The 24,557-nt window shown below is 41.6% G+C and overlaps 3 protein-coding genes and 1 pseudogene across 4 annotated transcripts; all 4 read left to right on the top strand.

The window, feature by feature from the left end:
- The first annotated feature begins 5,518 nt into the window (after positions 1 to 5,518).
- On the top strand, positions 5,519 to 11,731 carry LOC310807599 (ectonucleoside triphosphate diphosphohydrolase 2-like). Its single transcript, XM_083674129.1, has 9 exons — positions 5,519 to 5,680; positions 7,402 to 7,519; positions 8,270 to 8,420; positions 8,597 to 8,756; positions 8,920 to 9,147; positions 9,340 to 9,609; positions 10,025 to 10,144; positions 10,603 to 10,737; positions 10,874 to 11,731. The coding sequence occupies exons 1-9, from the start codon at positions 5,564 to 5,566 to the stop codon at positions 11,081 to 11,083; spliced, it is 1,509 nt and encodes a 502-aa protein (XP_083530255.1). The 5' UTR covers positions 5,519 to 5,563; the 3' UTR covers positions 11,084 to 11,731.
- Positions 11,732 to 12,064: 333 nt separating this feature from the next.
- Positions 12,065 to 16,712, top strand: nelfb (negative elongation factor complex member B). Its single transcript, XM_083673105.1, has 13 exons — positions 12,065 to 12,312; positions 12,520 to 12,680; positions 12,812 to 12,911; positions 13,045 to 13,275; positions 13,364 to 13,549; positions 13,805 to 13,917; positions 14,029 to 14,131; positions 14,310 to 14,405; positions 14,632 to 14,774; positions 15,019 to 15,125; positions 15,247 to 15,388; positions 15,623 to 15,731; positions 16,135 to 16,712. The coding sequence occupies exons 1-13, from the start codon at positions 12,211 to 12,213 to the stop codon at positions 16,291 to 16,293; spliced, it is 1,752 nt and encodes a 583-aa protein (XP_083529231.1). The 5' UTR covers positions 12,065 to 12,210; the 3' UTR covers positions 16,294 to 16,712.
- A 3,582-nt stretch (positions 16,713 to 20,294) lies between these two features.
- Positions 20,295 to 21,374, top strand: LOC310806990 (lysophosphatidic acid receptor 6-like; the record flags this gene model as incomplete). The annotated part of the gene is made up of 1 exon (XM_083673269.1): positions 20,295 to 21,374. The coding sequence occupies one exon, from the start codon at positions 20,295 to 20,297 to the stop codon at positions 21,372 to 21,374; it is 1,080 nt and encodes a 359-aa protein (XP_083529395.1).
- A 1,179-nt stretch (positions 21,375 to 22,553) lies between these two features.
- On the top strand, positions 22,554 to 24,275 carry LOC310806989 (P2Y purinoceptor 2-like; annotated as a pseudogene). The gene is made up of 3 exons: positions 22,554 to 22,611; positions 23,492 to 24,051; positions 24,255 to 24,275. The product of its transcript is annotated as a P2Y purinoceptor 2-like (transcript).
- The last annotated feature ends 282 nt before the right edge of the window (positions 24,276 to 24,557 follow it).

Below are 24,557 nucleotides of genomic sequence, written 5' to 3'. Positions count from 1 at the left end.
AGTAACAGAGTAGGTGCAGGTAGAGGGCACAGAGAGGCACCTCTCTCCAAGGTGCTGGGGTTCAGATGGTAGATATCAACAGATGGACTAGTCAACAGGCACAGAGATAAAGACAAAGATTTGAGAATGGCTATGGTTACATGTCAGTTCTGATAGCTCCCAACATTCCAGAGAAAATATCTCCCTCCCTCACCACCACTCCCTCTGCGCCCCCTTCCTCCCTCCCTCTCCCTCTCTCTCTCTCTCCTTCTCTCTCTCTCTCTCTCTCTCTCTCTCTCTCTCTCTCTCTCTCTCTCCTCTCTCTCTCTCTGGGGCTGTCAGATTGAGCTGCAGACAGAGGGGTCCACAGCAGGGGGAAACTCTGCCTGTCCATCACTGGGCCCCCCCATAGTTCCCAGTGTACCCTGTCACACTCCAATTAAAACAGAAGCTGCACTGAGGGGCACCTTCTTAGGCAGGCTGTAGACAGGGATTTTAGATTGTGACTCCGGGACCCGCCCTAGCTATGTTTGTCTTTACACTAGCTATCACTTTGACTCATTTTCAGCCACGGAAGATCTACGATCTCCCATCCATCTAGGTTTTGACATTACGAGTATGAAAACGACGTTTGCCTACGTGAATGTGCCTGTCACACATTTGATTATGCAAGAAAAAAATATTTTTCAAAATTCAAAAAATCTTAGCATCAAAATGATTAGATATGCCGACTTTAGGCCATACTCAAACTATATGATGATATGATTGAAGAGTACTACCATTGTACGTATCCATGTTTTGACATATATATATATATATATATACCTCGAATAAACAATGAGTAATGCTGTTTTAAATCATCCCTCCTGCTGAAGCTCAGTAGCAGTGATCATATAACAGACAGACAGCTCTACACAAGTAGTCTGTTTACACTGTCTGAAAAGTGTCAGCTGGTGCAGCGAGAGCATATCATGCTACGTTATCAGCAGATAGTTTGGAAAATGAGACATGAAATTATAAACCTAGAGCACAGAGCAGCTTTGCTTATACAGCAGCATACAGACACTACTTTACCCAGCTTAAAATGATCAAAATACACACAATCAAAAGTGAAACCCTTTCCAAAAAACACATCTGATACACAAACGACTTTGTTGAAGTCACGTATTTCAAGTCTCAACAGTTTTCCGAGTCAGAGGAACAGAGGAGAGGACTAGAATACAGGATTTTGTTCAAATCCACACCCTTTTACACAGACGGCAACAAAGGAGGAAGCCGCCAATGAATGACATCCTGTGAGGTACTGTATTCCTCACCCAACCCTCCCACCGCAAATTCTGACTGCCTCAATACACAAGTGCACCTGAACCGTGAAAGGAAGGTGAAAATTAAGTCTACTTTGGGGCATTAAAAAAACTCTGGCTTATCTCCCGGGTGGAACGATGCCCTCCCCTATCTGACACACAAGGAGCCAGGGAGTTGACCTGAATGGGAAACCGCATGGCCTTTTACAAAGACCTGTTAGAAACAATTAGTCCTGACCGCCGGGTTTGATTTGGCCGGCTAATTGCCGGTTCAGGCTGAGAGAGTGTGTTAGGTGGCTGGGAAGCCTGGTAGCTGTGAGGACCCTGGGGGTGAGCAATGCTCCAGACAATAGCTGCCTTTATTTCACATTCAGGTTCTACAAAGTAGGTGTGCTCAAAAGATTTAATCCCGCATTCAGACCCGACAAGAAAAGTCATTCATATTGAAAGGTGGTACAACACTGTTTCAGGTATGCTCCCCTCCCCTTCTTACCCCAACATCTCCCTCCATGTCACAAGAAAAGAAAAAACAATTACCTAAATTATAGTGATTTTTTTTTTTTTGCTTACACGACAGGAATTTTTGCCTTCCATTCCCAGAACAAGCTTGGGGAAACCTGATCCTGTTGGCTGGTCGGGGGGGGGACCTCAGAATCCTTCCGTCGCTCTGTCTCAAAGGCTTGCTTTTTACGGAGGCCAATTTGACCAGGATACCATTCCTAACTCTGCTATGTGTGAGTGATGAGTGGTTGACACAAATAACAGTAGAAGACGTGAAAGGATGGCACTGTGCAGGAGGATTAGAGGTGTCTTATACACACTGGCTTTAGCTTCATACTTTCACCTCTAAACACGGCTGGGGTTTCACTCTTTTTTTTTCCCTGCTCAAGAAGTCAGTCTTCACATACCAAGTACCCCCCACTCTAAAATATCACCTGCTTTCTGCTCCTTTAATCACTTCAATGGGCATTCCTTCATGCAATTTACAACAGTCTCTCATGTACAGGTAAAAGGGAAAGAATTTCGGAACAAAAGTGAAGCAATCCATGCAAGCCGCAACTGACATCATGTCTCACATGGCGACTATGAACGTGTACCATACAACAGCTTTTTTCAATATAAATTCCTGCATGCAATTGACAGATTAGTAGACTTAGTCGTGATGAACCCTATAGATGTCACAGTAATTCAATGGCTTTATGTTTGGCATGCAATAGCTGTACGGTGCTGTTCCCTCTTGTGTTGGAAGCAACACTTGTACGTGACGATGGGTAAAAGTCTGCCCCAATGACATCAAATCATTGTAATGGGCAATCAAACTACCTACCAGTATATTCTTTACTGAAATGTGTTGTGTGTTACTTAGAAAACTGTATCTACAGCATTTTTTACAGCCAGTTGATTGAATTCAAGCCATTTAAGACCTTTTTAAGTGGCACAAAGTCATTATTTTACACAAAAGTCTATCTTTGTTTGTCAGTGTCACTTGTTGATGCTATATGCAATCCCAGGGCGTGCTTCATTCACATTTATAAGGGAAAATCTTCACCCTGACTTTCTCCATCACCCTGCTCTATGGAGAAGGTCACATCAAAGGAGTGACTCAGTCACAGGGGCAATAGAGGACTGGGACCGACAAATGCACAAGTTGTAAAACTTAACAAGGTGTGAATGCCCTCCCGGTGCCCTGGCCCTCCAGTGTGCAGCAGCCTGTGTAAGTCCTTAGGGCTCCGGTACCAGGTCCGGGGGAAGGGACTGTGTGTGTGTGTGTGTGTTGTGTGTGTGTGTTGTGTGTGTGTGTGTGTGTGTGTTGTGTGTGTGTGTGTTGTGTGTTGTGTGTGTGTGTGTGTGTGTGTGTGTGTGTGTGTGTGTGTGTGTGTGTGTGTGTGTGTGTGTGTGTGTGTGTGTGTGTGTGTGTGTGTGTGTGTGTTTGGAGAGGGAACATCAGGTGGTTGGACCAGGGGCCTGCTGCAGTGGCCCTGGACACTCCTGATTTATCTGTGCATTTCAGAATTATGTTCCTAACCTCTTCACCTCTGTGCCATTTGTGTTGTGTCCCCCTGCTCTGTTCAGGCAATCAAACACCCGTGCATCTCACCCCTCACCCAACTCCCAATGCATGGCTCCAGCTCCAGTGTCATCTACAGTTCGGCATGAACACCACACACACTCTTGGCCAAATTGAAGCAGCAACCATGGGGGGAGATGTGGCCATATTCTGTTGTACAATAAACACAAGACACATACTTTGAAGCAACTTGGGCCCCTCTTGACTAAAACAGAATTCCCTTTGCACAAAGTCATGCATTCAGTTACACTCAGGAAATAGATAGTTGACGCTGGGCCCATGTTTATGTCAATTGGAATGGTTGAAAATGTTACAATTCCCCCCCCCCCCAATAAATAAATACAAAGGTAAGACTCAATTCAATGATCTCTTGTCCATCAACAAGCTGCAATATCCATAAGTACCAATATTAAGGACTACCTTACCTACAGTGTATGTTTCCAATGGGTTTATTAAGTCTATGCAAATACAATCTTCATAAATTGCTATGCCAATCTAATCTAAACACTTTCATTCAGCCTTTGAAGACTGACAAAAGAGCACAACTTTTCATCCAAATGAAACCTCAGCACACACACACACACACACACACACACACACACACACACACACACACACACACACACACACACACACACACAACCCTTTGGTCACTGGCTTTGTGGGAGGTGTACCATTCATTGTTCTTCTGAAAATCAATCTCCTTTGAAAATGAATCATTTGACATCTGAGGCAGATAAGCAAAATTATTGGCACAATTTGTATTCATCCGACAGCTGCATTTAACCTACAGGTCACCATACTATATTGATGGACGATTTGGACAACAAACAGTCAAGACAGTTCGATATGGGTTATGGGTTACTGCTTGGTTCAGGTGTGGAGGGATTCTGAAATCTCTTTGTGGTACAATTACTCTGTTTTAAGTCATAGTTTTTCAAAGCAAACAGCATAGGTCACGGAGGGTATGCTTGGTTGGTTGTCTCATGCAAATGTGTGTGGGAGTAGCACCCTCCACTGGTTTGAATAAGAACTAGAGATCTGAACTTATTTTCCAGGGAAAACAATGAATCATATTTTTCATGAGTTTAAAAAGCATGCTCTGTAAGTGCACACATTTACAGTGGGCATATCCTACAGAGAATTGAAAATATTCACATTATATACAGCTTGCATTTTATCTTTTACAGATTTGGAATGATCCTAATAGACATTCTGCAGTAATACCATGTCAGAAATTAACCATGGTATTCAGGAAAACATGTCTACAGACAAAACAGGTTGTGATTACAGCATTATACCACAAGAGGGTGAATTTTATAGCGGATAAAACTCTTCATGAGAATATGTTCACACAGTGAAATTTTCTCTATTGAATGTGTGTGTAAGATAAGTGTTATATCTTCATATTTGATGTCTCCACGTTGTCTCCAAATATGTGTGTGTGTTTGTGGTGTGTTTGTGCGTGTGTGTGTGCGTGCGTGTGAGTGTGTGTCGCTCCCACTTTATTTATTTTAAACCCAGTGGCAATGACACATCTGCCAACTCCAGAGCATCATTACACGATGTTTTCAGATATGGCTGGCAATCTTCTGCCTTTACTCCTCGTAAAAAAAACACCCGGCATCGCTAAAAGTGCAAAGAGCAGTGGGTGTGAATGACAAGAGAATAAGTGTGAAACACGGAACTGAAACCATTAACTACTCAACTGGAAAGTAACAGGCCTACATGAGGAAAAGGTCTGGTTTAATCTTGGATACAGGGTTCAGTTGCCTATCCAGTGATCTGAACAAAGGTTATATCGACTACAATCAATAGTTATACTCTTGCATTCAACACTATTTGCCCTTCGAACAAAAAATAGACCTATTCAAGTTGTTACTTTCTTTTTTTTTTTAAACAAACAAACAAATATAACATTACCACTTCCCTAAAAAATCTATCAACAATGTCTTCTCCGAGATCATTGCCTAGCACTTCAATACACTTTTTTCATGTTGAGGTTTATTCTTCTTTCTCCAACGGTCCAAATATTCACAACTGATGGTGCAGTGAAAGAAATATCGCGCAATGAAGTCATGTGTTGATAGGACAATAGCTCTGGCCAAGCCCACATCTGCACACCCAAGCCTTTCATTTTATTCATGCATGGGTTCGCTGTTATGACTGCTGGCACCAGCGACTTACCCGACCGCAGTCCGCCAGCCTCAACATGAGTACCCAGTACTGTCAAGTGATAGCTCCCGCCGTCCTCCTGCTCCTGGGGATAGCGGGAATTCTACTGGTCGTCATCCCGACTGACGACATGAGGGAACCTCCAGAATACATGGTAGGCCTGCGCTTGTTACCTGTTATCAATTGTAAGTACTTGTTTTGTGCGTATATGTGTGTATCATGGCTTACCTGATAGGCCGATGAGAAAATAATTTGACATTTTTTGAGAAAAAAAATGAAAGGAATACAATGATGGCACCGTTTAGTGTATTCTGTAATCTTACTTGTTCATACGGTCTACTTCTGGTTTCCTACACCTGTGGTCAATGTTTACTCACACAATGATGCTCAACCGGAAATAATGTAGCTGGAACATTTGTTACTTTGTATCATACTCACATTTTCATTTTAAACATCAAGATTGCATGCTACAGTTCTCTGTCAAAAAGCTGGCATGTTGTCCTTTATTTTATTTTAACACTAAGCCATCATAACCTATAATTCATGTAGGTTATAAAGGTTTTTTTTGTTTGTTTGTTTTAAACGCATCTGCTTGAACTGTTCAGTACCATCCTCTCTGGGAGACCATTGTTAAACTATAATTAGGTTGAGTCTTTTTCTTCCCTTTATGACTGACAACGATTACACAAAGGAACAGGTGTAATACCTTGAAGTGGTGATGATAGGCATAGCCCTCTGGCACAGTGCTGCATCAGTGCATCCCGATTGCTTTTTATAACCTGACAAAACCCAGGACATTATTTGTCCTTAGTATGTGTTTTGCGCCAGCCTTCAAAGAAGCCATTGCAGACTTGTTTTTGTACATCATTATCACAACCACAAGTTGAGGTTAACCTCTTAAATGCCCTGTTTGACTAATTTCCGCCTAAAAACCAGACCCAAACTAAACTGCTTATACACCTTGACGTTTTGTGTGGATATGCTCAGATCATCGTTCAGAATAACATAGTACACATGACAAGGAGATAAAGTAAACAATAATCAAATTAACAATCGAATTAAAGCAGAATTTGTGGAGCTGGAGCTTATTAACCCATACAGGAAACTGTAAACGGTACACATCATTTATCAATTATGCATTACATAGGCAAGAACATACTGTAGAAATTAAACCAAATGTGTGCATGTTTGCATGTTGCAAGATGAAAGGTCATAAGTTGAACTTGCCATGAGGAAGAGACAGACATTAAAACTGGGACGTGATGAAACTACTGCAACATTCAGTTCAGCCATTGGAGATGGCCCTGGTGTGAACAGCCCACATTTTTACAGGCAGACCAACAGTGTTACTGACATGCAACATCTTGTCCTATGTGTAAACCCAACTTCAAAACCCAACCCTACCTCAAACAGAAGTATACAAATCAAGAAGAGAAAGGCAGCTAAAAGACAGAGAAAAGAAAGAAAGAGAGAGACAGAGAGAGATAATAGAGGTAGTAATGGCCTTTACTCTGATAATTCTCTTTTATCCCTCATTGTTACATGAATGCCTTCATTACGTACACCTCAAAGCCACTTCAAATTCATTTTGAATGGCCATATTTAGTAGAGGTCCATTTTGAATAGGAATATTTCGTAAGATACATTTTTCTGATCATCAGTACTTTACTAAAAGGTTTTGGATAACGATTCATACAGTAAACTATATAATCTCTTCCAGCTGATATCTTCCCCTGACTTTAACAGACCTCACAATAAAACCCAAAGTGATTTTAGTATTGCCACGCAAGTACTGTAACTTGATTTAATCATTAGTCCTACTATGCTTGTATGTTGTTGTTTATTATTTTTCAAACCTCTTTCTGGCTGTTTCAGTATGGAGTGGTCCTGGACGCAGGCTCATCACACACTGCCATGTACGTCTACAAGTGGCCGGCTGATAAACAAAATGGCACTGGCATTGTCACCCAGCACAGCGAGTGTCATGTGAAGGGTGAGAGGGCACTCTGAGTGTGTGAGAGGGCATACCACTACACCATAGGCACTTCTCTAGTTTTTAAGGGAATAGGCATTAACTATTTTCTTAATATTTTCCTTTTTTTTTTTTTTTTTTATTTAATCATATTTTAATCAATATTTGCTTATATATTGTTTTTTAAATTGTTTTTTATGTCCCATGCACCAATCTCACCAAATCAATTTCCTGTATGTGCAAAGATGCTTGGCCAAATAAAAGAATTCTGATTCTGATTCTGATTCTGATTCTGATAAGCAGTACGGCAAAATGTAAACCTAGCCTATTAGAGGGCAAGATAGGTGCTATTACCATAGTATTCATACTTATTCAATCTATTTAGAACTACATGAAGTGCCTAGGTGTTTGGGCCAGGCTATATGGAGTTGAGCATGAGCTGTTAGGGTCAGACAGGCAGACAGTCTTCCTGTGTCAGCATTGGCTGGAAAGATGCTCGGAAGTTGAACTCTCACTTGTTACAAAAGTGATGAGTAAGAGTTTGGTGTTGTCTGATTCTTCTCTGGAAGTTCTAGTTCCTTTTATTATGGATTGATGCCCTTCCTATGCCCTGTTCAAATGTTCCTCTATTTCTTAAGTATGGTTTCTGTTGGGCATATCTCTATAGAAACACTCCAAGATGCATATCCTTCCACAGAAACAGATAGGGGAAGGTCAGCACCAAGTCAGGTTTTGCAGAAATCATACAGTACATGTTGCCTCTCTATCCAGGAGGAGGGATATCCAGCTATGCAGGAGAGCGTGGGGGAGCAGGGCGCAGTCTTGAACTCTGTCTTGAACAGGCCCTTCAGGACATCCCCAAAGCCAGACACCGCCTCACCCCAGTCTATCTCGGAGCTACGGCGGGTATGAGGCTGCTGAAGTGAGTAGAGATTCACTGTGACAACATTAGATTAGCATGGGCCATACACTATGAAATGATAGAAATGTGATCTTTTGAGTGAATTATAAAATGTAATTCAATATGAACATATTGCTTGACTTGGTTGTAGTGCTATAGTCTTAACTCTGTCCCTATTTGTTCTTTCTCCCCTACAGTATATCCAACCCTAAAGAGTCAGAGGAGATACTGAAGGAAGTGGGTAGCAAATTGCGCACTTATCCTTTCAACTTCAGAGGGGCAACCATCTTGAGTGGGCAAGAGGAGGGGGCGTATGGCTGGGTCACGGTCAACTATCTGCTAGAGAACTTTATCAAGGTGAGAAAAGATGGTTTGGAATTATGGTCATTCTGAGCAATGGTGATTTTGAGTGATTTACAATGTTTCCAGCATCATTGTTTCTCAAGACAATCCTCAACCCCCCCCCCCCCCCCCCCCAATCCTAATTTCCCTAATTTCATTCCTATTTTATGTCATTTAGTATGGTTTTGTGGGCCGCTGGCTTGGTACTGGCAAGGAGACGGTGGGTGCTCTGGACTTCGGAGGGGCCTCCACTCAGATTACCTTTGAGACCACAGACATGGTGGAGGACAAGAGTAACATCATGGACTTGCGTCTTTACGGTCGAGACTACCACCTCTACACGCAGAGCTTCCTGTGCTACGGCAGGGACCAGGTCTTACGCAAACTGCTGGCTCACTTGATCAAGGTAACAGACGTCATAAGACACAGTGTTATTAGATCAGCTGACTGATTGTACTGAATTTACAACACAAACCAAAACCCATGCGGTAATGAACACGAGAACAATGATAGGATCATTTACTCTTTTTGCACAGTCATTTATCATCAGAATGTCACTGAACCAGTATTAACATATTTTTCATCTCTTCTCACTCAGACTCAAGGAACTGGGCTCCATGTGTCACATCCATGTTATCCAGCAGGCTTCAATATGTCCATGAAGCTGGACAAGGTGTTTGACTCTCCATGTACTGCAGACCAAAAACCAAATCCTTACAACCCCCAGGACTACCTGAAGCTCCAGGGAACTGGGCATTACCAACACTGCCTTGGCAACATGTCCGAGATCTTCTCCTTCAACAAGTGCTCGTTCTCCAAGTGCTCCTTTAATGGAGTCTTTCAACCTAACGTCAGTGGCAGCTTCATGGTGAGATCTTCCCTGGGTTTCCACTTTAGAGATCACAGAGATTTAGAGATCTATGGTTCATTGGTAACAGAATAGATCCCATTTCACTCAAATCTAGTATCTTAGTATTTCTTTTTTTGGGGGGGGGAATCCTTTAGCACTGTCAGCCTACGTCTTTAACAGTAAGGTGGGCATGTCTTTCAGGCCATTCCTCTGTGTTTTTTTGTGTGTTTTTTTTTAAGTAGACTTTGAAGCTGCGGCTGACTTTCGGTCAAAACAAAAGAGGCTATTGTTCCATTTCATTCATGAGCTTGGTTAACTGAGACCAAAGCAGGTAGAAAAGCCCACAGCCGCTGAGATTTATTGGACAGGCTAATCCCCTGGGTATTGCGCTCATGTCAACGGCTTGATTGAGCAATCTCTGTCTTCTCCACAGGCATTCTCTGCCTTCTACTACACACACTCCTTCCTGAAGCGTACCACTGGCATCACGGTCACATCCCCCGCTCTTCTGGAAGGAGCCGCCCAGACTGTCTGCAACATGAGCTTTGACAAGGTGCTGTGCTGTGCTGTACTCTCCAGCTGGTCTCAGCGGACTCAGACTATTCTTGGATCATTTATCTAATATAATAGAGTGGTAACAATGCTTTTCTTGCTCAGAAGCACATTTTCACAGTAGGCCTTCATCTCGTGTTACAGCAGCTGAGGCAAACTTTGTTAGAGCTGGACAGGTTCCCTAATGGTGAATTCTGGGAAGAAAATTTCCACCATTTAGCTGTTGATGAAATTTTGGCAGAGTACACCTTGATTGCCTTCCTTTATCCCCTGGATGGTAGCAGGCACTGCAGAGAATTTCCATCTCAGTGAAAAGAGACCTGATCTAATTTTCAGTGCCTTCAATTCAGTTACCGGCATAGAGCTTCCTCTGCACTTATTTCCGGTTACTTTTTGCTACCAACAATTAATGGAAGAATTTTTAATAATCATTTCTAATCCCCTCCATACACCACACAGATGTTGGAGAAGGCCCCGGACCAGGAGAAACGACTACAGGATTACTGTGCAGCCTCTGTCTTTGTCCAGGTTCTCATGCTCCAAGGCTATGGCTTTGATGATCTCTCCTTTTCTCGAATCTATTTTCAGAGAAAGGTGAGCAGCCATGTCAATAATCATAACATTTGATTATGAACACTTTCAGACATATCCAATAACATACAATCTATGTCCATATGCTCATCATGTGCTTGTGAGGTCTTTGATTGTTTCTTGTTGATGTCTTGTGCAGGCAGGAGACACTTCAATTGGTTGGGCGTTGGGATACATGCTCAGTCTGAGCAGTCTTATACCAGGGGAGAGCGTGGGACTGAGGAAGGCACTGCGTCCAGAGGCCTGGGCTGGTCTGCTCTTCCTCTTTGTCTTCCTCCTACTAGTCGTATCTGGATATCTGCTGGTGGCGAACTGCCCAAGAAAGAAGGGCAGTGGCAGCATTATCTAAACATGACTTCAGGGAATTATTTGGCCCATATTGTTGACTGCAGGCCCAACTTGTGCACTTATCTGTCCTAGAGTTTCAATCATTGCAATGTCACATTTGTTTTTGTTATGCTAATTGAGTGTATTGCTTACAGCTTGTTTACAGCTTGTTTTACAGGGGCATATCCAAATGAACTTGAGGATGTTTACACTTCTGTTTGTTGAAACCGGAACTATTGGTTACCATTCATATTACAATACGTTTTGTACAACTTTTGGGAATGTTTATGGGATTCTACAGTAGGTACGGCAGGGATTAGAATTCAATTTATTTGTATTATGTTTTTAGACTATGTTGTTTGCCATTCGTTGCTTGCATGCTATGTGCATTCAACAACACTATCCAAATTTATTGTTTCATTTCCTTTTTTAACAGCTATGACCTAAATAATAATGAATGAAAACCACATCCTATTGTGTCCTACAGCTGCCCTAAAATGATCAGTTGTGGTCATATCAATGTCATGACAGACATTGACTCATCATGTGTTGTGGCATTTCAGCATTTTGCTTATTAAATAGTTTGTGCCTTTGATTGCAAACTCCCTCCATACAGGCTCTTACACAATCTCAGTTTATGCTGCCTTTCAACTGTTTTATCTTAATAGCAATACCATAGTATTATACTGATTATAAAACGATTAAAGATTGTCTTGGTCTTGTTCATGTTCATGTCCTTTTTAATGTTATTGTTGATCTGAAATTGTTGTGACATCTATTAAATATTCTTCAAAGTAATATAACATATAATAACCAACAAACATTTATTTAAAATAAATCTGGTCATGTCTAGGTTGAAACAATCTAGAAAGCCATAGGTAAAATGTTTAATAATGAATGTGATTACTTTTAAGCAATGTAAAACTTTCTAACACGGAACGAAATGTCACAGACATGTATCAACATCGGACTGTTGACGTAATGCGCTGCTCAGACAGGAAGTGTGCGTTAACAGCGGAGAAGAACGTGAATTCATCAACCGTCAACTGATATATTGTTGTGTTTTAGCTGATTCCATGGTGTGTAGCTAATTACATGCATGTATAATTCTGCACCCTTGCAAGTTGGAGAAATTACACATAAGCGAAAATGTTTGCGGGACTTCCTGAACTTGGAATATCTAACGGAGAGGATCTAAAAGAAACTCTGACCAACTGCACAGAGCCTTTGAAAGCCATTGATCAGTTTCAGGTAAAACAACAACAACAACAACAACAACAACACATTGCTGTGTTGGTGTGTTGCTAACTAGCTAAACGAGACAGGTTTTTGCCAAATGTGTCTGTTGTCTCTTGTTAGCTGGCAAGTCAATGTCGGTGTCAGCTTGCTAGTGTGTCTAACGTTACTGATACTAGCTCGATTCATGTCTTTCATCCGTCTGTGCTGTGTTTTGTGCAGTCAGAAAATGGCATCTTGTTGCCAACTCTACAGTCTGCTCTTCCCTTCCTGGACCTTCATGGTACTCCTCGGTTGGAGTTTCATCAATCGGTCTTCGACGAGCTTCGGGACAAGTTGATGGAGCGAGTCGCCACTATCGCAGAGGGCAAGGCTGAGGACCGGTGGGAAATCCATTTTTAAAGCTAGAAAGTATTTTATACACCAGGTCTTCATTGCCAGATGATCTTCATAAACAAAATGTAGGATTGTTTGTATTTGATATAACGGAGTTGTGGTTCTTATCCCCCTGTAGATACGGTAAGCTTGAAGAACTTTTGGAGAAGAGCTTTCCTTTGGTGAAAATGCCTTCCATTCAGCCAGTGGTTATGCAGGTGCTGAAACATCTACCAAAAGTAAGATTCTGTTCCCAAACATTCACTTAGGAGCTATGTAGATCTTTGTTGATAGTTATTTACATATGGTTATGAAGAATTATTTAATCTCTGCCATGCCTCTGGTTTTAAAATGAACCTTCATCACCAACAGGTACCAGAGAAAAAGCTGAAGCTGGTGATGGCTGATAAGGAACTGTACAAGGTCTGTGCTGTCGAAGTGAAAAGGCAGATCTGGCAAGACAACCAAGCTCTATTTGGTGACGAGGTTTCTCCGCTGCTCAAGCAGTATATTGTTGAGAAGGAGGCAGCACTTTTCAGCAGTGATCTCTCCATCCTGCACAACTTCTTCAGTCCCTCGCCCAAAACAAGACGCCAAGGAGAGGTCAGTCCCAGTCATCAGCATGACAAGAGAGAGTTGAGTCAAATGTTTGTGGCTGGTTTAACCAATCCTTTCTCTGTTTGATATGCAGGTCGTCTTAAAGCTGACCCAGATGATTGGGAAGAATGTGAAGCTGTACGACATGGTGCTCCAGTTCCTGCGGACACTCTTCCTGCGCACCCGTAATGTCCACTACTGCACCCTGCGCGCAGAGCTGCTCATGTCCCTCCATGACCTGGACATCAGTGAAATCTGCTCAGTGGACCCCTGCCACAAGGTATGATCAATAGTGAAAGAAGAACGGAACGGAACTCAACTGTGGTGCAGTCTTGTGGAACAGGAAAAACTGTAAAAGTTGGATTTAGTTTATATTTGCTAATTGTCAGCAATCTCTGGTAGGAAGCCTCACTGCTCCACAAACAATGAGATGAGCCATACAAAGAGATGTATGGCTTCTGGGAATGTGCCCTGACTACAGGGAAGAATGAGTGCCAGAGCTGACAGATGCAGTGTTCATTTATGTCGTACGCAGTTCACCTGGTGCTTGGATGCCTGTATCCGTGAGAAGTTTGTGGATGCCAAGCGAGCTCGGGAGTTGCAAGGTTTTCTGGATGGAGTGAAGAAAGGACAGGAACAAGTACTTGGGTGAGGGTTACTAGAAACGGAGGGATGACGGTATGATTTGACACGGCTTGTCGTTGCAAAATGTTAGGAATTTTGGGAAAATGTAACTTTGACGGGGTGTTTACTTTCCAGGGACCTCTCCATGATCCTGTGTGACCCATTTGCCAGTAATACTCTGGTGCTGAGCACAGTCAGAAACCTGCAGGAACTGCTGAGCCAGGATGCTCTACCCAGAGTAAGACATTACATTGCATCTGAATCCAACTTCAACCGTTTGTCTTGGGTCCTGCTGGTGGAAAAGATCATGATATTTTGCAACTAAGAAATTCCATTATAATCAATAATAACATGTTCATCAACATGTATTATGTGGAGACTCATTGCTACTATGATCTTTCTGTGTGACTGAACAGGACAGCCCAGACCTGATGCTGCTGCTGAGAATGCTGTCTCTTGGACAAGGTGCCTGGGATATGATTGACAGCCAAGTCTTCAAAGAGCCCAAATTGGTAGGCATTCTCCTCCCTTTTTCTTGGTATGTTCAATAAAAAATTTTCCCAGCTGATTTGCATTTGTGTTACACATTGCTTATGAGGTACAACACAGTGACAACATGTTGATGTCTTGGCATTTATGTTGATATGATTCATCTCAGCACCTCTAGATGGCAGACATGCACTGTAACTGGCCAGGGCTGTCAGAGAGACTCATACTCTGATGTCCTTCTCCTCCCAGGAAGTGGAGGTGGTGACACGCTTCCTGCCGGCCATGTTGTCTGTAGTTGTGGATGACTACACCTTCACTGTAGAACAGAAGCTACCCAGTGAGGAGAAGACCTCCCTCACCTACCCCACCACCCTACCTGAGAACTTCAACAAGTAAGTGGGGGGGGGCAGAAGGGGTCTTTCAGGAAGTGAACAAAAACAGCATGCTACTGTAGTAGATGCATCCAACTCAAATCCAACTCAGATGTTTATGTGCTAATAGTGACAGCTCATTCAGTGATGTGTATATATATGATGTAAGTTCTTACATTTTGTAACAGCAATTGTTCATTTATTTAAGTTTTTATGAGTTTAATGAGGACCATCTTTGATTAATGTGTGTGTTTCTCTGCCCCAGGTACCTGCAGGAGAACAGGGTGGCTTGTGAGATGGGCCTGTACTATGTGCTCCACATCGCGAAGCAGAGGAACAAGAATGCCTTGCAAAGGTTACTGCCCTCATTGGGTAGGTACTGCATTTGTGCCAGTGTCACAAAACGTCATTGAATGGACCCCAACCAAATGTGCTTTGATGTTTTAAGCCTCTCACCCTAAATACTGTCTGTCTCCCTGTCATCGACCTGCAGTGGAGACCCACAACGACATGGCCTTTGGGGACATTTTCCTGCACCTCCTGACAGGACACCTCACTTTGCTCTCTGACGAGTTTGGGACAGAAGAGTTCTGCTCTGCAGTGTTTGATGGCTTCCTCCTCACCTCCTTCTCCAGGTCTGTCAGTGTCCTTGGAAAAATACGCTTCAAAATATCTCTTAATACTGAATTCTAGAAAAACATTTAGAAAGGTTTCTGCATGCGCATGCTTGACCCTTTGAAATCTGTGTTGGCTTTGGAATACTGTAATGTAATGGTGTAATAATTATATAATAACGGTGTAATAACTAGCCTTTCTAATCCATATAGCCCATAACTCATTCACATATGTGTGTTTGTGCTGTATTCCAGTAAAGAGAATGTCCACAGACATGCCCTGCGCCTGTTGCTGCATCTTCACCATAAAGTGCTTCCATCGTGTCTGGAGACCGTTGTGAAAACCCTGGAACCTCCTAAACAGGTGGGCTCTCTCAACAACCCCGCTATTGTTTATTGTAGTTAAAACATGGTCTGTGATTATAGCAAACTTACTCAATGTCCTTTTAAATGGGAAATTGATTTGGTTCCCAATTGTCTGGTTCTTAAAACTCTTCTTAAAACTAAAGGGTGACTTTATTCACCAAATAATGGATAAATTATAATGCTTAGTGTTGCTAGGTAAATACCACATAAATAAATAATCCACTGGATTACAGGGTAAATAAATAAAGGAAGTCCATTTTTAAACTGTGACTCACACTTGACAGTATTTAGTCTTTGACAGTTATGAAAGTCATGGCTTGTTTGACCCTGAACTCCATCTATAAAGCAAGCTGTATTCTCATACAGTACTTTCTGTCTGTGTGCTTTCCTGGTGTCTACAGGGCAGTGACCCGGTAAAGGAGTTGTACACCCAGTTGACAGAGAAGCTAGAGGCCCAGAAGAAGAGCCCCCCTCAGCCGGATGAAGCCCCCTCTATGGACCTCGGTCTCCATCCTGTTACAGTGCCCACTACAGCCTCCACCCCAACCACGCCACTCTGAGAGAGAGGAGCAAGCAGCAAAAGAACACCATTGGTTTTTAGAAATTATGCAGATGTAGGAAATTGAGGTCAGTTCAAGAAACCTCAGACCTAAAACAGCCTGAGAAGAGAACATAACACCAAAAATGTCATTTCATTTATGGTTGCTCTGGTCAAGGGTTAGTTAGTTTTTCTATGTTTCTTTTCTTTTTAATGCCCATTTTGAAGCAGTCTTCCAGCTTTGAGAACTTGTAATCCGGTGGCCAATTTGTCTTTCTGTGGGAATTATTACTTTTATAAATATGTAGTCTTGCCTAATTATTGTGCAAAGTATATTTTCATATGTATCTAGACTGAATGTCAGTGTGTACTGTTATGTTGTTTGAATTGTGTCAGTGGTGAAGCAAGCTGTAAATAAAATAATTATTTGGAAATCGTTAATGATTATGATTTTCTTGTTTTTACTGTATTTTGGAAAAAACAACTGCTTTGATTCTGACTTGAGTATTGATTCAAAATGTCCTCAAATATCCTTGCAAAAAGAAGCAATTTGATCTTGCACTCAATGAAATAAGATGAATCTAAATGTTTATTTCATGCCACAGTAGAGTGACATGAAGAATAAAAGACAGACTCTTAAATTCTTAAGTCTTTCCAACAGATCATCTCTTTAAGTAGGGGATTTCTTTACTGACTGGCCATTTGTGTCCTTAGGTGTGAAGGTCACTTTAAGCTGGCCCGGATCCCACTTAGTAATGAAGAAGGAGTCTGATGCATCCTTAGCGCTGTCCTCTGTAGCTGTGTCCTCCATGCTCCTACCACTCACACACCCAACAGTCTCAATAGACTCATTTGACACCATGCTCTTGTGGTAAATGTACCTCACTGGGCGTCGTGTAGGTAGTGAGCTCCACCTCTTGTCAACCTGCCCCCACTCCCCCTGCAGACATAGACCCTCCAGCTGGAGGTGGAGCAAATCTGGTGAGCAGCAGGGCACCTGTAAGCAGTAGCCTGATGTTGAGGTGTCTCGGGGCTCATCCCTGTAACCTCCACAACGCTCAGTCACAGTTCCTGAGATGGGGGCAGACCTGGGTGTTCTGATGGAGAGACAACAACATCATGCTTGATGAGAAATCCTGTGGATATGCATATCCAGTTAGGACATTGTGATAGTGTTTAAAGGTGCTTGCACACTGCCCATACAATTCCCAACCAACGACAACAAACAAAGTGTGCGCTGTCCATCTGTGTTTGTTGACGTTTACATGGGCAGTGTGAAAGGGGCTTAAAGGTCTCTCAGTCTTTGCCTTTGCCTCTCCTGACGTCTCCTCTGTGGCTCCTCAAGCATCACCTCATAATAGCGCCTGAACACAGGAGCTGGGTCGTCACTCTCATGGTATTTGTTTTGCACGTCCCTAACATTGCCTGAGGTGGAGAGGTGTCAAATGATGTCAAAGGATAGATACCAATATGAAAATACATATGTGTACATTGTGACTTTACCTGGAGTTATGCCTGCACACTGAGATATACTTGGCCCCTGTTGGACAACTGGTTTCAAAGGCTTCAAACTGGAACATAAGAACAGGTTGTCTGAATGATTATTCTGGAGGTTTGCTGAGAGACAATTTGATGAGAGACTAATGTGTTAATCCGGGATTTATTATGTCATGATAAATTAAACAATTTGTCACTTAGAAATGTTATGCTATGTTGTTAGTGATGATACACAAATACGTTTCCATACTATATGTATTGGACTGTACCATTTTTCCCCATTCCTCATATGGAATGGTTTCCCCTGCTGCCTCAGCTCAATGCTCTCCACATCAGAATCATCAGCTCTTAGCTGACTCAGGGTGTCCTGTAGCGTGCCTGCCTTTGAATTATGAGAACGCTGTGTCTTTGCAGTGGCAGCTCGAGAGACATTGGCGCTCTAAAGGAAGGGACAAAACAATTATGTGTTTCTCTCCTCATTCCCCCCAGATTCAGAAGTTGCTAGTTGCGAGAAGTTACTGGAGTGTGAGTGAACAGCGGTCATCACCACCTCACCTGTGATGCTGCACTTGGTCTTCTGGAGGATTTTGACAGTTGGGAACTCTTGATCCTGTCCCATTCAGACAGCTCTCCCTTACACCACTTCTCAACATTGACTGTCCCCGTCCTGTTCATTTGGCACACTTAGAACCCATCTGCAAGCACCTACACTCCACACTCTACACTACACACCCTAATGTACAACAGTGTTACTACAACTACAATGTTAGTCATTTACATGCTACACATCATTTGTGATTCTTTGTCATGTCTTTCTTGCATAAATCACAGTTTGAATCAATATCTATTATCATTTTAGCACTTGCTTTTAATCAGGTGGGATTATTCTTGGTCTATTATATACTGAGAGAATTTGCTTTTCAGTACCGTTGATCAATGGAGAGCATTGATGTATTCTCATGCTTTGACGATGGCTTCAAGCATGCTGACCTGCTTCTTATAGTACATCTTATCTACATTAGAAAAATATAAAACAGAATATGTTTTTTAATGTAATATTTTACATTTGAATTAAATTAAATGTATTTAATTAGTTATCAGATTACTTTCCGGTTGACGTGACCCTACCTGTTTTCTTCGAACTTTATTGGGTGGCTGTCTTACTATTGTGTTTTTGTCTGAGCTGGGCTGTAATAGTGCTTTACCAATGCACTTCACACAATCCAGGGGCTTGTCAGAGGGTTTTGTTGGAGCCGGTGGAGTGGTCAGTTTCCACAAATTGAACATTTTAAACTGTAAAAGCATTTGAATGTGATGTCATTTGTCTGTATGTCTTTCTTCAGTGACAAAAAGTAATTGCCAACGTTGAATAAATTGCTTATTACAAACACATAACATATTTGGTTAGAGATTGCTCAATTTGCATAATGATTAAATGTCATTCCACTGTACCTGTTCAAGACGATTAAATGAATCAGAGGCTCGTCATTCCTCTGCAGTGGACAACTTCTTAGGATGGAATCAATCGTAACAAGTGACAATCGCTTCGGTTTATAATCATGGAGTCACCATGGTAATTGGAGAACTGCAAGAATTTTGAATGTATTCAAATGTATCAACAATGATTCTGTTCTAATCAGAAAAAGAACAACAATATTGACGAATATTAAACGCCGACTTTTTGATCAGTCTGTCTGCCGAATACATTTGTATAGATTTTTGAAATATATCAACCCTGAGCTTTTACAAGAAATCCAACAATCAGCAAAAGCAACAAATCATAAGTCTATCATAAATACTGTCCCATATGTGTAAATTAAAGAATGTCCCATATGTGTAAATTAAACAATGGAGGCTGCGTACACGTCATACCTGTTGTCATTTAACTGTGTGAAATAAGCTGCGGCATGATGTGCGGTCCTGATGTGGGGTTAACTCTTCCGCTTCTGTATACCTATAAGAACCGACCACACTATGCAGTTTATCTCCTATTGTAGAAGTCAAGCGAAGTCTAACAAGTTCGTCATTCAGCTCTTGTCTCCACTGGACTGCAGGCTTCAGTAAGTGTTTCTTAAAGTTAATTTACACATCGCAATCATAAAATTATCCGTCTTTGTCCCACGTATTGCTGACATAGTTTTGTATTTCTGAATTTGATCTGGATTATGATAAACATTTAATTTATTTCTACAGTATATTAATTTATGTATATATAATTTTAGCATGAAGCTGCTTTAATCAGATGTTGGTAAAGGTAGGCCTATAACTAAACTTGGTAGTATAGGCTTGACTCATGAGATATGTTCTCTTCAGTTTGAAGTTTTACATTCTGTTCAGGGAAATTATGGATATGCTGACTCCACTGAACATCCAAAAATACGTATTTATGGATAAGTCTGTGTGCTAAAAAAATAACAACTCCTACTGATGACTACTCATGGTCGGCTTTGACCAATAACCCTTAAATTCCACTCTATTTCTTCCTAAGGTGACGATTTACACCCTGCGTGTGACTCCTATACCAAAATGAACAGCACAGTGTGTCCCTCAATGCTGCCTCTGAACATCAGCCCAGCCAACACCAGTGTCTCTGAGTCCTGTGTGGTAGAGTTTCAGCATGTGACCATCATTGTGTTCCTCTGCCTAGTCTTTCTGCTTGGCTTCCTCCTCAACAGTTTCAGTCTGTGGGTCTTCTGTTTTCGCATGCCACAGTGGAACTCTGGTACCATTCTGCAGTTTCATCTGGCCCTGAGTGATGCTGTTGTTATCCCAGCAGCACCTTTATTGGCAGTATACTTTGCCCTGGGTAGTCACTGGCCGTTTGGAAATTTTCTGTGCAAGCTCAAGATTGCTCTGCTGACCATCCACTTCTCTGGCAGTATCCTGTTCCTCACACTCATCAGTATTTATCGATATGTAGCGGTTGTCCACTTCAACAAAACAACAAGTATGAAACAAAAAGGATTTGTTCACAAACTGTGTGCTGGAGTTTGGCTGGTTGTGCTGGCTCAAGCGATTGGCTGTTTCACCTTATTGGACACAAGCCAAATGGGAAATGTCACACAATGTCTCAGCATTCATCAGGGAAAACACATTGAAGTCTATTTCATCATCAACTTCATTCTGCTCTTAGGGTTTCTTCTGCCCTTCTCAGTGACAGTGGGCTGCTATATCCGGCTAGCACTATCAATGTCTCGCATCAATATAAACACTGTTAAGGGTTGTGCTATTAAGGCCAAGTCACGTAAAATGATTGCCATGTGTCTGGTGATATTTGGAATATGCTTTATGCCCCTGAATGTGATTCGCACTGTGGCTGTTGTGGTAAAGATGTATTTTCCAGGTCATTGCAGGCTTCTCCTGCAGGTGGAGACAGCATACTATGTCTCCTGGATTTTGGCTGGAGCAAACTGCTGTCTAGATCCATTGCTTTATTGTTTTGGCTCCCACAACTTTGTCAAGGCTATTCGTAAGTCTCTCAAGACATTTGATGTCATGTTCAAAGAGGAACCTGCAACAAATGACCAGGACGGCCACGATCTTGCTGATTTTACTCCCTCCGTTATATTTGAGCACAGGGAAAACATATCCACATCCAGTCTTTGAGCGCATCTATCTTGAGATATGACTAAAAAAAGCGTACGTACTGTAGTAGTGTTTGTACACTTAATTTTGCTCCTTGCCCTCATTTGTTAATACTTGTAAGTATGTATCTGACTATCAGGCCCGGAGCATCAATTCGGGAAGTGTTTTGAAACTCCAATTCAAATTCAAAACTTTTTATTTAAAATTTACAGTAAAATCTAAAGAGCACACAGAGTTGAGTTGCTGTCTATTGCAACATAGAGTATACCCAGATACTAAATATAGTATAGAAAAATCATTGAAAATGAAAGCCTTTTTTTCAATGACCTAATGGGATTTCAATTTCCGGAATTTATGGAATTGAAAAGGCCGAATTGAAATTTGCCCAAACCCTGCTGGCTATTTAACATTAATACAATGTTCAAAATGAAATGTAATGATTGTAAAGTAAAAACTATCAAGAAGTAGTTACAAAATAAATAAACAGGTTGTATGTTTATGTTTTGATATGTAAATGTTCTAAAGGGTTTTGGATAAGGGATTTTCTGTGCAGATCGACAGTGGCTGATGGGCAAGCATGATTTTCCTGCGAGTCTCTTTAGGGATCAGCTGGGCATGAGGGGGGTCTGGGGGCATGTGCCCCTGGGGAAGATTTTTTGGGAGCGGGGGTGGATGTCCCCCCCCTGATGTCCAGCTCACTCCTACGCCCTTGGCTGAGGGTTTCATTACTTATAATGAAAATGCTCTATTCCTTTCTTTGAGTGATGCTAGTCTACGCCTCTTGCAGGAAGTGTCATATATGTTATAGACAGATAGTCACACTCATGCAGTGAGTTTGACTGTGTGTTCTACTAGTATTGGTAAGTTCTCTCATCTAAAATGTTAAAAAATACAGGTTGTTTGACACATGATTACTTATTGGTAACAGCATGGAATGATACATTGAGAATTATGCATGAAATCTTAAAATCCTTTTACCTTTTTTCATATTTTTGCAATTATTAAAGTTTAAATCTAATCATAAACACTGTGTCCGATTGTGTCCTATTTTGCAGTTTTCGAGTGTCTCATTAGAGCTCATGCTACTCATCACATTAATCTAAAATATTTGTCTGTAATAAAATAATAGAATTATGATTCATGGATGTAGACAACCGTACCAAGTTTGGGACATAAACATATCCATATAGCTGTGAGGAAATGGTTAAATTTACTCTGAGGGTTTGGCAGCTGTGGTCTATTGCAACAGGGGACGCAGGTGTGATAGCAGGAAAGGCAAGGTGTGATAGCATCTATACTGTGATAGCATCTATACTGTGATAGCATCTGTACATCTATACTAAGTACTGTGTATGAAAATATTTTGTGTACAATATTACTACATACAAAGGTCAGGTGCACCTGTGTGATTGAAGTACACTCATTGTGTTCAACATGAAGAAGACAGAGTTTTTTTTATTTTATATATATATACAAAATGAGTGTTAACTTATTTACCAGCCTTAATTGTTTATGTTTATCTTTAGGTGTTAAGATATATCTATATATCTATATCTATATCTATATCTATATCTATATCTATATATACATACACATCACAGTGTGTCCCTCCATGCCGCCTCTGAACATCAGCATCATAAAGGAAGTCCATTTTTAAACTGTGACTCATACTTGACAGTATTTAGCCTTTGATAGTTATAAAAGTCATGGGTGGTTTGACCCTGAACTCCATCTATAAAGCAAGCTGTATTCTCATACAGTACTTTCTGTCTGTGTGCTTTCCTGGTGCCTACAGGGCAGTGACCCGGTAAAGGAATTGTACACCCAGTTGACAGAGAAGCTAGAGGCCCAGAAGAAGAGCCCCCCTCAGCCGGATGAAGCCCCCTCTATGGACCTCGATCTCCATCCTGTTACAGTGCCCACTACAGCCTCCACCCCAACCACGCCACTCTGAGAGAGAGGAGCAAGCAGCATCATTGTTGCCTGTATGTCTCAGCCTGTGACCATCACTGTGTTCCTTTGCCTAGTCTTTCTGCTTGGCTCCCTCCTCCCTCATTTTTCAGTATATATGGTCCCAGCAGGAATCAACCCCACAACCTAAGCGTTGTTAGCACCATGCTCTACCAACTGAGCCACAGAGGATCACAGTTTCAGTCTGTGGGTCTTCTGTTGCCGCATACCACAGTGGAACTATGGTACCTTTCTGCAGTTCCCTGAGTGACGCCATAGCTAATCCCACAACTCCCATGACGGCTGTGTACTTTGCCTTGGGCAGCCACTGGTCATTTGGAAGGTTTCTGTGCCATGTCAAGATTGCCATTCTCAGTGCACACTTCGATGGCAGTATTATGTTCCTCACACTCATCAGTATTCATCGATATGTAAAAGTAGTCCGCTTCAACAGAGGCTCTCATATGAAATGTAAGGAGTCATAAAGCTATGTTGGGGAGTATGGCTGCTTCTTCTGGTACAAGCTATTGTCTACGTTGTCCATATTCCACCCAGTGAGGAGGGCAGTGACACACAATATCTCACCATCCATCAGAAGAATCTCACAAAAGTGTATTTTCTCATAAACTTCATCTTATTCATCTTTGGGTTCCTGCTGCCTTTTGCAGTGTTGGCAACATGCTACGGCTGTCTGGTAAGATTGGTGTCTCGCATCAATATCAACACAGCTAAAGGCCACGCAGTTAAGGTAAGATCACTTAGGACGATCGGATATTTGGGCTATGCTTTCTACCACTCAATGTAATACGGACAATACGGATAGTGATAAAGAAATACTACCCTAAACAGTGTCATATTCTTCCCCAACTGGAAACTGCATATTATGTGTCCTGGATCCTGGCAGGGATCAATTGTTGCCCGGATCCCCTGTTCTGGTTTGGTTCCCAAAAGTTTAGTTTTGCATTCAGGTGATCCTTAAAGATTCCCTAGAGGAACATCCAAACATAAAAGTGAGTCAGAGCTTTGATTGGGTAATTACAGTAACAGTAATAGTGACATTCAATATATGTTTCTCTCTTGCTGTCACATTCATTCATGCATGTATAACTTATCTGTCTTTATTTTTTTTTTTTATGTATTAATGGTTACTTGGATGAGGTTATCTAGAGTACTCTTAATGCAATGTTTCATTTGTCATAACTATCTAATTTTCATAAGATATGTATTATACAAAGGGAATTGGGCTTAGCCTAC

The sequence above is a fragment of the Argentina silus genome (assembly GCF_951799395.1).
Source record: "Argentina silus genome assembly, chromosome: 7".
Lineage (NCBI taxonomy): Eukaryota > Metazoa > Chordata > Actinopteri > Argentiniformes > Argentinidae > Argentina > Argentina silus.
The sequence above is the reverse complement of the archived record's forward strand: the minus strand, read 5'-3'. Positions and strand labels throughout refer to the sequence as shown.